Source organism: Dendrobates tinctorius, unplaced genomic scaffold (genome assembly GCF_039654945.1).
Source record: "Dendrobates tinctorius isolate UK_male_01 unplaced genomic scaffold, ASM3965494v1 ptg000120l, whole genome shotgun sequence".
NCBI classification, from domain to species: Eukaryota; Metazoa; Chordata; class Amphibia; order Anura; family Dendrobatidae; genus Dendrobates; species Dendrobates tinctorius.
The window spans coordinates 40,939,296-40,952,471 of NW_027361788.1; the positions used below are offsets into that span (position 1 = coordinate 40,939,296).

General features: G+C 50.0%; 1 protein-coding gene across 1 annotated transcript in view; it reads right to left on the reverse strand.

Annotated features, from left to right (window-relative positions):
* The window catches only part of PLXNA3 (plexin A3), a 112,020-nt gene that overhangs the window by 14,889 nt on the left and 83,955 nt on the right, over positions 1–13,176 (reverse strand). The window contains exons 10-14 of the mRNA XM_073541230.1: positions 12,583–12,783; positions 10,950–11,046; positions 10,690–10,874; positions 9,915–10,060; positions 772–892 (exon numbers count right to left, since the gene is read on the reverse strand). Coding sequence (XP_073397331.1) covers positions 772–892; positions 9,915–10,060; positions 10,690–10,874; positions 10,950–11,046; positions 12,583–12,783 — 750 coding nt within the window. The remainder of the gene's footprint in view (positions 1–771; positions 893–9,914; positions 10,061–10,689; positions 10,875–10,949; positions 11,047–12,582; positions 12,784–13,176) is intronic.

The following is a 13,176-nucleotide window of genomic DNA, read 5'->3' on the forward strand; positions in this document are numbered from 1 at the left end:
CTCATTAAAAATAAAACAATAAAAAAATACATACAAATATACATTTGGCATTGCTGTGTTCGTAAATGTCTGATCTATCAAAATATAAAATAAATTAATCCATAAACACTGTTAAGAAAATCAAAACGTCAGAATTAGGATTTTTTGACTGTTGCAATATTGCATAAAAGGCGATCAAAACATTGTATGTACCCCAAAACGTTATCAGTAAAAAAAAGCCAGCTCAGGACGCAAAGAAATAAGCCCTCACAGCCCCAGATCCCGAAAAATCTGAACGTTACAAGTCTCGAAAAATGTTGACAAGCAAAAAAATGTTTTCTTACAAATTTCTGAAATTTTTTTCACCACTTAAAAAACAAAACCTATACATATTTGGTACCGGCATACTTGTACTGTCCTGGAGAATAATATCGCCAGATCATTTTCACCATAAAGTGAACATGGCAAATAAAAAGTAAAAAAAAAACAATTGTGGAATTGCACTTCATTTTTGCAATGTCAATGCACTTGATTTTTTTTTCCTGCTTTCCAGTGCATCACAATAGAATGAATGATGTCATTTGAATAATTCGCCTTGAAAAAAGCAAGCTCTCAAACAGCTAAGTGCACAAAATAATAGTTATTGCCCTTGGAAAGGAGGAAAAGACAAAATGGAAAATCGCATGGGCATGATGGGGTTAACGGGGAAAAGTGCCAGGATATAGATGTACTTTTATTTGTGTTTTTTTCTGACATGTCGCACGTGATGGTGAACAGAGTCCAATATCTTACCACAAAGGTGTACAGCTGGTCGGACTGGGTCCTGTACTCAGAGCTGCAGTCTCCGATGCACAACTCGACCACACCAGGGGCAGGTTTAGGAACAAGCGACTCTTCCATCTCACACACTATCCTGTTAAAAGGTAAAAAAAAACGGTGTATATGAACAAGCTCTCTAAAATGTCTATATAGTTATAGAAATATTATAGGGTTACACAAGTTTTGACATTTTAGCTGTTTACCAAAACATATTCAAGATAGTTATATAATCAACTAGATGGTGGCCCGATTCTATCGCATCGGGTATTCTAGAGTCTCTGTTAAAATAAAAAATAGTTATATACTCACCTTCCGACAGCCCCCGGACTTTCTCTCCTCTCACCACGCTCCCAGCATCTTCCGGTTCCAGTAATGCTTTGTGCGAAACACCGCTGATGACGTCGCACTCTCGCGAGAATGACGTTATCTTCAGCCCTTCTCGCTAAGCATTACTGGAACCGGAAGATGCCGGGCGCGTGGTCAGGAGAGAAAGAGTCCGGGGGCTGCTGGAAGGTGAGTATATAACTATTTTTTATTTTAACAGAGACTCTAAAATACCCGATGCGATAGAATCGGGCCACCATATGGTGTATTATACTCCTGTTACACCCGGAGCTGCTGTCACTGCTCTGCTGTTACTTAATGTATTGTACTCAAGTTACACCCAGAGCTGCAGTCACTGTTCTCCCGTTACCTAATGTATTGTACTCCAGTTACACCCAGATCTGCAGTCACTGTTCTGCTGTTACCTAATGTACTCCTGTCACACCCAGAGCTGCAGTCTCTGTTCTGCGCTTACCTAATGTAGTGTACTCCAGTTACACCCAGAGCTGCAGTCACTGTTCTGCTGTTACCTAATGTATTGTACTCCAGTTACACCCAGATCTGCAGTCACTGTTCTGCTGTTACCTAATGTATTGTACTCCAGTTACTCCCAGAGCTGCAGTCACTGTTCTGCTTTTACCTAATGTATTGTAGTCCAGTTACACCCAGAGCTGCAGTCACTGTTCAGATCTTACCTAATGTATTGTACTCCAGTTACACCCAGAGCTGCAGTCACTGTTCTGCTGTTACCTAATGTACTCCTGTTACACCCAGAGCTGCAGTCACTGTTCTGCTTTTACCTAATGTATTGTATATGTACAGGACTGTGCCTGTGTAATGAGCGACGCAGCAGTGATGCCGTTAACGGCTGTAATGTGTCTGTACAATAAGCGATGCGGCCGTGTTGCCGCGAAGACTAAGCGACTGTCGCTGACTGGTCACGGCCTAACTGCCGCGACCAATCAGCGACACAGGATTTCGGTTACAGACAGACATGATAAGACAATTATATATATAGATATGAGCTTATAAGTGCAGACTCTCAGCTTTAATTTGAGAGTATTCACATCCTAATTGGAGTAAGGGTTTAGGAATTACAGTGCTTTAATATGTAGCTGCCCCTTTTTCAAGGGACCAAAGGTAATTGGACAATTCTCAAAAACTCTGTAATGGGCTGCATGGGCTATTTCCTCATTAATCCATCATCAATTAAGCAGGAAAAAGGTCTGGAGTGGATTCCAGGTGAGGCATTTGCATGTGGAAGCTGCTCCTGTGAACCCACAATATGCGGTCAGAGGAGCTCTCAATGGAAGTGAAACAGACCATCATTAGGCTGAAAAAAAGAAGAAATCCATGAGAGAAAGGTTAGGAGTAGCCAAATCAACATTTTCGATGATTGTCCATCTGTCCTGTGAAGCGTCGTCCAATGACTCAAAACATCCTGTGAAAGCAAAGAAGTGGAATATTCTGCAATGGCTGAGTCATCACCAGATCTCAGCCAATTGAGCGGCATTTCACTGGCTGAAGACAAAACGTAAGGTAGAAAGTCCCACAGACAAGCAACTGAAGTCACTGCAGGAAAGGCGGCAAAGCCTCAGAATGGAGGAAACCCAGCGATGGGGACATCCATGGTCCCAGACTTCAGGCCGTCATTACCTGCAAAGGATTCTCTACAAAGGATTAAAAATGAACATTTTATTTATGGTGAAGTTCATGTGTTCAATTACTTTTGAGCCCATGAAATAAGGAGGCACCATAGAAAAATGGCTGGAATTCCCAAATGTTTCACAAGATAATTTTGTTCAACCCCTTTAATTAAACCGGAAAGTCTCCACGTCAATTACATCTCAGTTGTTTTATTTTAAAGAACAAATAGTGTCCTGCAGAGCTGAAATCACAGAAATTCAGTCACTGTCCAAATATTTCTGGACCTAACTGTATATACTACTGGCTATAGATATAATATCTACTTGCTTAAAGGGGTTGTCTCAAGTTTGATAGTTATCACCTATTCATGACAAAGAATAACTTCCTGATCGCTGGGGGTCTGACCAATCCAGAGAACTAGGATAACTTTCAAGCTTGAGCATACCCCCCTTTAAGACATCACCTCCGGCCTATTATATAGGGGAAAATGGTATTTTTAAGGAAACGTGTGCAGCGTAATAAACAAAAGGGAAGGGAAGCAGCTAATTATATCAATCAATAAGTTTTCAATGTGAGTGAATGATGAGAGTGTGGCGGTGACGGCACGTGGGCTCTGGCTGCAGGGAATGTTCAGGATAACTAATGTGGGGGAGTCACACCAGGTGTACACAGCCACACTGGATGGCGATTTAATTAGGAGAGTGAGGAGGATATTGGCCATCCATCATCCTGTAACTATTCATCTAGTTGCAATTTGTGCCGGCGCTTCCTGGCGCAGCCGAGAGCGGAGCGCGCGGCGTTTGATTCATGGCGAGAGCATTACGTCTTAATTGCTTCTTACTGGGTTTGGATGAGCGAGATCGTTTATGGCGTTCATTAAAAACAAGTCTGTTCCTCCTCCTCAGGGTGAGCTAATGTATTAGAGGAGACCCTGGCGTCAAATCGTCAGGTGCTGGCGGCAGGCAGAGGGGACGGTGATATGAAGGTCAATGGAGGAGCAGCCCGGCTGACCAGGACTATAGCTTCTCTAGACATTTATTACTGAAATGTCTCAGGTTGAGTTTGGACAATCCTCAAGAAACAGGAGCAGAAATAGACAATTACAGCAGCTGAGCGAGGCTTGGCATATTAGGTTTACAATGCCTACAGTGTAGTGGGGGGAGGTTTCTGCTGCAGCAAGCTGCCTCCGACCCTAGGACATGCAGCAGCACCAGAGAGGGAGGAAGAAGAATGCTTATGCCGCATGAATGTAGCTACACAACAAAAACATGGATTTTTGTGATAAACTCACCGTAAAATCCTTTTCTCCGAGACGCTCATTGGGGGACACAGGTACTGTGGGTGTATGCTACTGCCACCTGGAGGCTGACACTAAGTGAAAAAAAGAGGTTAGCTCCTCCTCCGCCGTATACACCCTCGCCCCGATTGCGGGCAGAAATCAGTTTAGTGCAAAAGCAGTAGGAGAACAAAATCAGCCTTAATACAGGTAACACAGAAAAAACACCCTAATATCAAACGAAAATGCATATTAATTAAACCAAACAAGAGCCAACTGGCTAACAGGGTGGGTGCTGTGTCCCCCAATGAGCGTCTCGGAGAAAAGGATTTTACGGTGAGTTTATCACAAAAATTCATGTTTCTCCTTCGCCTCATTGGGGGACGCAGGTACTGTGGGACGTCCTAAAGCAGTCCCTGGGTGGGAGTTGACTCACCGATCCAAGCTCCAAGCTACATGCACCTCCTGTCTAAAGGTACGTCACCGCTGCTTGGAGAATCCTTCTACCCAGGCTCGCATCCGAGGAGGCCTGAGTATGGATATTATAACGTTTGGCAAATGTGTGCAGGCTGGACCAGGTCGCTGCCTTGCAAACCTGTTCCGTCAAAGCCTGGTGCCGAAGCGCCCAAGAGGCACCCACTGCCCGAGTAGAGTGTGCTCTGATTCCTGCTGGAATCGGCGCGCCTCTGATGCAGTCGGACTCCTGAATAGTCAAACGAATTCATCTGGCTATGGTCGATTTTGAGGCAGCGAGTCACTTCCTGCGCCCCTCGGGGAGCACAAACAGCGTGTCTGTCTGATGAAAGGGTGCCATCCGTGACACGTACCTCCAGAGGGCTCTTACCAGGTCTTACGTGTGAAGAGCTTTTTCCACACGGTGCATCGATACTGGACAAAAAGGGGGCAAGACAATATCCTCATTAATGTGAAATGAGGAAACGACCTTCGGCAGAAAGGGAGGGGCTGGTCTGAGCACCACCTTATCCTTATGGAACGTGAGATACGGGACTCGGCAGGATAGGACCGCCAGCTCCGAGACCCGCCTGATAGAAGTTATGGCCACCAGGAAGACCACTTTCCAGGAAAGGTACAAAGAGACATCTTGTAGCGGTTCGAATGGGGCTTCCTGCAAAACGCTCAGGACCAGGTTAAGGTCCCAGGCGTCCAGGGGCACCCTATAGGGACGTACCAAATATGAGACTCCCTGGATGAAAGTCTTCACCTGCAAATTGGTAGCAATTCTGCGCTGGAACAGGACAGATAAAGCAGATATTTGTCTCCTGAGGGAGCTTGGGGCTAACCCTGAGTCTAGGCCAGACTGGAGAAAGGCCAAGATGTTGGGGATAGAGAATCTCAGTGGAGAACAACTGCGGCCTCGACACCAAGAAAAGAAAACCTTCCAGTTGTGATGGTGAATACGTGCTGAGGCAGGCTTCCAGGCGCTATCCATTGTAGCGACCACCTCGCGCCCAAACCCCGCCTGGGTTAGAATCCAAGATTCAACGGCCATGCAATCAAACACAGGGCCCCTGAGCTCGGGTGGAAGATCTGGCCCTGGGACAGTAGATCCGGACGCTCTGGCAGTCACCAAGGAATGTTGGCGAGCAGCTGCACTAGATCTGCGTACCACGCTCGACGGGGCCAGCAGAATCGCCGGAACCCCTTCTGTTTTGATCTTTTTGATAACTCTCGGAAGTAGTGGCAGCGCGGGAAATAGATATGGGAGGCGAAACTGGTTCCATGGCAGAACCAACGCATCCACAGCGACTGAGCGACATTCGTGGGCACCTTGGCGTTCACCCTGGAAGCCATCAGGTCCACATCCAGTGTCCCCCACCATTGGCAAATCTGCTGGAAGACCTTGGGGTGTAGTTACCACTCCTCGGACGCAAGACCCTGTCGGCTGAGGAAGTCTGCCTCCCAGTTCTCCACGCCTGGGATGTGGACTGCCGATATCACCGAGTGGTTCTTCTCGGCCCAGTGAAGAACGTGCCCTACCTTGAGTATGGTTGCTCTGCTGCGGGTGCCCCCTTATGATTTATGAAAGCCACCGCCGTGGCGTTGTCCGATTGAATCCGGACGGCGCGGCCTGCTAGAAGGTGACGAAACTGTTGCAGAGCCAGTCAGATTGCTCGTATCTCCAACAAGTTGATCGGGAGGCGTGCCTCCTGCAGGGACCACCGTCCTTGGGTCGTGTGGTTGCGAAAAACCGCTCCCCAGCCGAAGAGGCTGGTGTCGGTTGTCACCACCAACCACTGGTCTGGGGGGGGGGGGGATGGGTTTCCCCTTAAGCAGAGAGGAACTGGTTATCCACCACCCGAGCGACTGCCTGACTTGAGAGGACAACCGGCACCGGCGATCGAGTGTGAAAGGGTTCTTGTCCCAGGCCGACAAGAGGGCGTGCTGCAGGGGGCGAAGATGGAACTGGGCAAACGGTATCGCTTCCATTGCTGCCACCATTTTCCCTAGAATCCTCATCCCGAACCGCATGGTATGAGGAATTGGTTGGCGAAGTGTCCGGACTCCCTGCCGGAGAGCTAGCGCCTTGTCTCCAGGGAGAATTACCAACTCTCGGCAAATGTCAAACATCATCCCTAAAAAGGAAATTCTCTGAGCTGGCACAAAGGATAACTTCTTTACATTGACCAACCACCCTAAGCGGGCAAGAGTATCTAGCGTGATGCTGACATTTTCCTCGCATGCCCGCATTGAAGGGCCCTTGACCAAGAGGTCGTCCAAGTAAGGCAAGATGACTATGCCCCGAGAGTGCAGGATGGCCATGACGACTGCCATGACCTTTGTGAACACTCTGGGGGCCGTGGCTAGCCCGAACGGTAGCGCTGCGAACTGAAAATGTAGACCGTTGATGGCAAAGCGTAGAAACCTTTGATGTGGAGGGAAAATGGGGATATGTAGATAGGCGTCCTGGATATCGATAGAGGCCTAGTATTCTCCCTGCCCCATGGCCGACATGACTGAATGGAGAGACTCCATCCAGAAATGTCTGACCCTGATAAATTTGTTCAGGAGCTTCAGGTCCAAAACAAGTCTGACAGTCCCGTCCTTTTTGGGAACTGCGAATAGGTTGGAATAGAAGCCATGAGGTCTTTCGTTTTCCAGCACGGGAATAATGACTCCGTTGCGCAGGAGCGATTCGATGGCTCCTAGCAAAGCCCTTGCCCGAGTATCCACCCTGGGAAGACGGGAAAGAAAAAACTGTCTTGGGGGCATCTGACAAATTTTATCTTGTAACCTGAGGACACCAGCTCTTTTACCCATGTGTCGTGTGCGACGTTGAGCCAGACGTGGCGAACCCAGAGTAGGCGGCCGCCTACCTTGCTGGTGTCGCCTGGCAAATGCCTCGAGTCATTTGGCTGACGATTTTTGGGACCTGGGCTGGTGAGTACGCATTCTCCCCAACGGGTTGGCTCTATATGAGACCTGCCGCTCTCTATCCTGGTTGGAGCGACCTGAAGCAGCGGAATTGGCCACTGTGGTCCACCCCGGGTTGCGAAAGGCCCGAAAACGTGCCTGAAACTGGTGACGAAAAGACGGTTTGATCTTTTGTTGAGGGAGAAAACCGCTCTTCCCTCCTGTGGAGTCAGAGATGAGCTGATCCAACTTCTCTCCGAATAGGCAGCAGCACTGATAAGGGAGAGAAGTCAAGGACTTCTTGGAGGTGGAATCGGCCCGCCATGTCCTTAACCATAGAGCGCTCCTAATGGAAATTGCGTTAGCAGCAGCAAGTGCTGCGCAATTGGCCGCATCCAAAGATGCATTGATTAAGTAGTCCCCAGCCATAGCGATCTGACTCGCGATCTCTGATACCTCTGCAGGTAGGTCTCTATCCTGCAAGGCTTTGTTTAATGATTCTGACCAAGAAATCATGGCCTTGGCCACCCATGTTGCCGCGAACGAGGGAGAGAGTGCTGACCCTGATGCCTCAAATACTGAGCGAGCCAAGCTCTCTATGAGATGATCCGTGGGATCCTTAGTAGATGAACCACTAGGTATGGATAACAGGGTTTTAGAGGCTAAGCATGAAACAGGTGGATCCACAGTTAGGGATTTCGTCCATTTTTTACGGAGGTCCGGAGCAAATGGATACCTCGCTTCGAGCGCCTTCTGACCCAAGAAGCGTCTGTCCGGCCGTTCCCTGTGTTGCTGCACTATGTCCTCGAACTCTGGGTGAGTGCAAAATACTCTATGCGGCCGCTTAACCCGCTTAAATGCCACCTTATGGCCTGAAGCCGAGGTGGAATCATCCTCAATCCCCAAGGTCTGGTTGACGGTTTCGATGAGGCTGTCCACTGTTTCACGAGACCCCGGAGTATCCAGGTCAAGGGGTTCGTCTGAGTCGAAATCTGAGGTCTGCTCGTTATCGACCACTGGTGACGGGGAGTGAGAAGCGGAACTCATAGATGCCAAGGCACCGGATGGACTGGGCGACACCGTGTGGGTTCGTTTCCCCCGGGTCTGCCTGGAGTGAGAGCGGCCCCTGCAGGCCGGAGGCTCTTGTGAGGTGGAGGACCCCTCTAAGACAGGCGAGCCACTGTCCCTGCCCCTATCTGGGGCACAAAGGGACTCGATTGCCCTCGTAAGCGACACCATGGACTGTGACAGTGATAGGGCCCACTCCGGGGGACTTGGTACACTGGTCCCGGTCGCAGGGGAGGGCTCCTGGGCGCGTTCGGAATCGCAGACTTCGCATAATCGCTTGCTCGCCGCCCGCGGAAAAGCAGCCCGATAACAGATGCATGCAGAGTATAGAAACGTGTGCGTCTTCGCTTTTTCGGACATGCTGTATCTGCCAGGCATCCGCACTGCAGACCGCTGGGGGGGGGGAAGCACCTCGTTTTTCCCGTAGCGTGGCCTCTCGTGCAGCACTTACCCCAGTCCTGTGCCCCCACATGTCCTGGACGTGCCGGGCGTTGCTCCAGCTCCAAGGAAGTGCGCGCCACAGCTGCGGGGCGGGCCGTCGGCAGAATAGCTCTGGGGGGCGATACTTCCGGCTTGCGGCCTAGCGCTGGTCCGAAGTCGGGGGCTCAATTTCTTCGCCGGCGGGCTGCCGGAAATGACGCACGGCAAGGAGGCGGAACTTCCGCCCACGGCCTAGCTTCGGCCGAAGCCGCGGGCGACGGGTGGGGGGACTCTCTTCGGCTGCTGCACCGACCTCCGCCGAGCAGGCTAAGGGCTCCAGCCCTGTGGATGTCGCCGCAGGAGCCCTCCCAGGCCATCCTCCTCCGTGATGATTCTTCAGCTTCCCAGCTCAGGTAGATGGGAGGGGGACCACATATAGGACGGTGCAGGCACCCTAGCTCCGTCTTTCCCTCCAGGGGTGAGGAGAGGGACTGTCCGCCGCCTTGCAGCACCGCAGTCTAGCATTGGTGGAGCAGTGGGGGCTGCACGAACTATGCTTGTGCCTCTGTACAGCCCATGGTTTCAATACCTTGGGGTGGTCAGGGCTAAGTCCGGCACTGTGTCCCACGTCGCGGGAGAGGAAACGTGGAGGCGACACTCGCACGTGCTCGCCCGTTGTTGGTTTGGGGAGATCGCCCCCTTTCAATAGGGTCTGTCGCCCCTGTCTCATCTTCATGGAAATAATATTAAAAAAAAAAAAAAAAAAAAAAAGTCTGGAGAAAAAACAGAGGTGTGTCTCCAACGGACACTAAGCAAAAAAACTGATTTCCGCCTGCAATCGGGGCGAGGGTGTATACGGCGGAGGAGGAGCTAACCTCTTTATTTGATTTTGTGTCAGCCTCCAGGTGGCAGTAGAATACACCCACAGTACCTGTGTCCCCCAATGAGGCGAAGGAGAAAATTGTGCATTCAGCACCCTCTCCAAACTATAGGACTCAGCAACACTTACCTTTCAGCGCTGATGTATTGGGAGGGCACGGATGCACACTGGACCCCGGCCACTTGCACCCACACCTCTCTGAAGTATAAGCCAAGGTTGGCCCCAGTGATCGTCACTCTCGTTCCTCCCTCTCTGGGACCAGTGAAAGGATGGATCTATAGGAGAGGAGGGCAGAAGAGTGGGTTGGAGATTAGTTTGCAAAGATAAATTTTCCAGTGTAGCCAATTATCTTGGGTTCTACAGGTAATAAATGGATGATCAATGGGGGTCCGACGGCTGGAACCCCCCACCTATGATAAAAAAGGGGGTCCAATATCCCCCATGTGTGACACTGAAGTCTATGAAAGTAGGGGGACAGCACACATGCGCACTACTGCTCATCAGGCATGGGACTTTGTAACCGCTGTTGTTGCGGATCCCAAAGATCACATCCCCCTGATCATACATGTATCCTATGGATAGATCAACAATGTTGTATGTGGGACAATCCCTTTAAAGTGACCACACACGTTAATGTTAGCTGATCTGAATTTGGAGGTGTCCTCACTTTCCCTGATGGCATCTTTTTGTATTTAGGGGAGACAAGTGGCCGCCAGGACGTGTGCCAAGCATGTAAACGTATGGAGGGGTCAAGAAGATTAGCTGTCAGCCACAGCAGGGTACATTTTTTTCAGCCCTTACCCCTAACTACCGCAAAAGAAAATGGCCGCCATGTCAGACCGATGTGATCAGGAGGGCATAATAATCATCTTGGGTCCCGTTTACTCATGAAGAGGGGACTCACCTTCTTGATCTGGGGGTTGGTGCACCGGGTGTTCCTTTTGCTGAGATGCATCCAGCTGGACTTCGGGCAATATTGTCGCAGCAAACACTTTGCTTCTGATACGCACCAGCCACACTCAAAGCGCGAGTCAGCCTTGAGGCATAGGCCGCAGCTATCCCGCTGAGCCGGACACTTGTATAGCAGAGCTGTGGGGGAACAGACATGATGGAGGTGGGATACAGAGCGGCTGGGGAGGGAGATAAGAGACTTTATGACTTTACCTTTGAACGATGCTGGTTTATCAATGTAAAACTGTCCATCCCATACGATGGAAAAGTCGATGGACAGGTCACCGAAGTCGTTCCGTTCGTAGGTGTACTGCAGGGGGAGTCATAGGAAGAAGCACATGACTTTGGGAAGAGGAAACCCTTGTGAACATAAACTCCGTGCCGAGGTCTCTGCCGGATTGGACCCCAGTAATGCAGCATACACCACAGACAGGGCTATGCGGCACTTCTGCAATGATGTGTGCCTCCCACCCATGGGCAAGGGCACAACCGGCAACGCAAAAATAAGATTATGTTAGATCTCATCCGTGTCACCAAAAGCAAATGTCTTGCACCCGTGATGAACCGTGCAGCACGCACACATAATATACATGTTGTGAAGGTTCTGAGGGGGGTCATACGGGGCGGCGAGAGCTTGGTGTAACAAAGAGGGACACAGGACAAGGTGGAGAGATGAAAGACTCCTATGGTCCCCCTCCTGTTCCTATAGCAACGGAGGAGCTCCGTCCCTTAGCAACCTCCTGCTTCTCCTTCCTTCAGAATATAACCACACCCCATCTGCTATCACACCGGGGATGGAAAGATTAACCCCTGGCATGCTGCATAATGGACACCAAACAAAAAAAAAGAAAAGGACGTTTTCCTGTGGTTTAGTATTGACTGGTAGAATGTAAGAATGAAAACTGAATTTGTTGAGGGGGAAGGGGAAGTGCTCAGGCTTTGCCCCTTTCCATTGCTTTCTCCTCTACAGCTACATGAAGTCATGACCAGCACAAAGCGTAACCGTAAACTCTGGCCAGCAGCATGCTAACTGGGGGTCAAAGACGCATGGCATTGGGGTCGGGAGAGGGCAAGTTAACATGGGGATTAGGAATCTTTAGCCAATGTTTCCTATAGCGCCGCCATCTGGTACACTTCTAGGGGGGCATACCAGCGTCACTGGAGGCAGTTTTGTTCCAGGGAGTCAGTCAGAAGGTAGTGAACCGATATAACTCACCGCAGAAGAAGAATATATAAATGGTGGATGCAAGTCGACAAATAATTCCATCCGCCAATGCTTGCCGGACTCGACCGTCTAATGTATGAGTGGGCCTCCTGGCAGAGATACAAGGCCGATCCATTTTGTTTCAGGAAATAAGCTGCTGCCAGAGGGGTCTCCTCTCCCCTTCGAAAAAACTTGCATGAAGAACAAATGTAAACTTCCCATTCTGCACACCGCTGTTCCTCTCCACGTGTGCCAGGTTCTTCACCGATCTCATTGCTTCTTCTTGCAGCAGGAACAGGCATGTGACCACTGCAACCAATCAGTGGTTGCAGCAGTGATCATACATCATTGACTGGCAGCAGCAGGGACATAGTTGTACAACCAGGGCATGACTTACAGAGCCTGTGCATGTGGTGTACAGCTGTGTAGTGGGCGATTATCAGGTGCTAATATAGTGCGGTGGGCCCTCACCGCTTTGTGAATGTTCGCTGTGCACCCAGAGATTTCCTACAAATCCCCAGTAGTTACTGTGAATTTTCAACTTCCATGTCTGAATTCGAGCACCACCATTACAGCGCCCGTATGAATGAGATGTAAGGGGGGTACGCCGGGCTCGGCGTACACGATGCGCTGTGCACTTACCGAGGTGTTCTGACACTGCACGCTGCTGCTGTTGAACCGCACAGCGGGGACACGCTGAACCTTGCCCTCGATGTTGAAGACGCACTCGTAGTTTTTCTGACCGGACTGTGGCTGCGGGAGATTCTTCGCTTTCAGAGTGATCGGCTGCACCACGCCAACCGGTATCAGAATCTCACCGGTGGGGATAATCTCTGGGCAACCCTACAAGATGGAGAAGAGCAAGAAGGGTGAGATCAGAGTCATGTTCCCTTGTCTAGTACCAGGTTTGGAGAGAAGGGGAGAAATCTGCTGACAGACACCTCAAGCTAATCTCCCTTCATAATAAAGGATGGAGCATGCTGAAAGGCAACATGACCAACCCTTTTTTTCTCCAGACACTGACCACTCCCAATATGTGGAGAAATCCACATGATCACACGCCACGTATTCACTGTGTATAGCCACCTTCTGGGTAGAAAAGAGGCGGGGGAAGGGGACCCATAATGTGAGCTGCTGGGATCTCGCTGTCGTCTGCGGCAGGACAGAGGGGACAGATATGATGTCACCGGAATAAATCATCGTCCCCTGAACAGAGGAATGGGGCATATTAGCCAG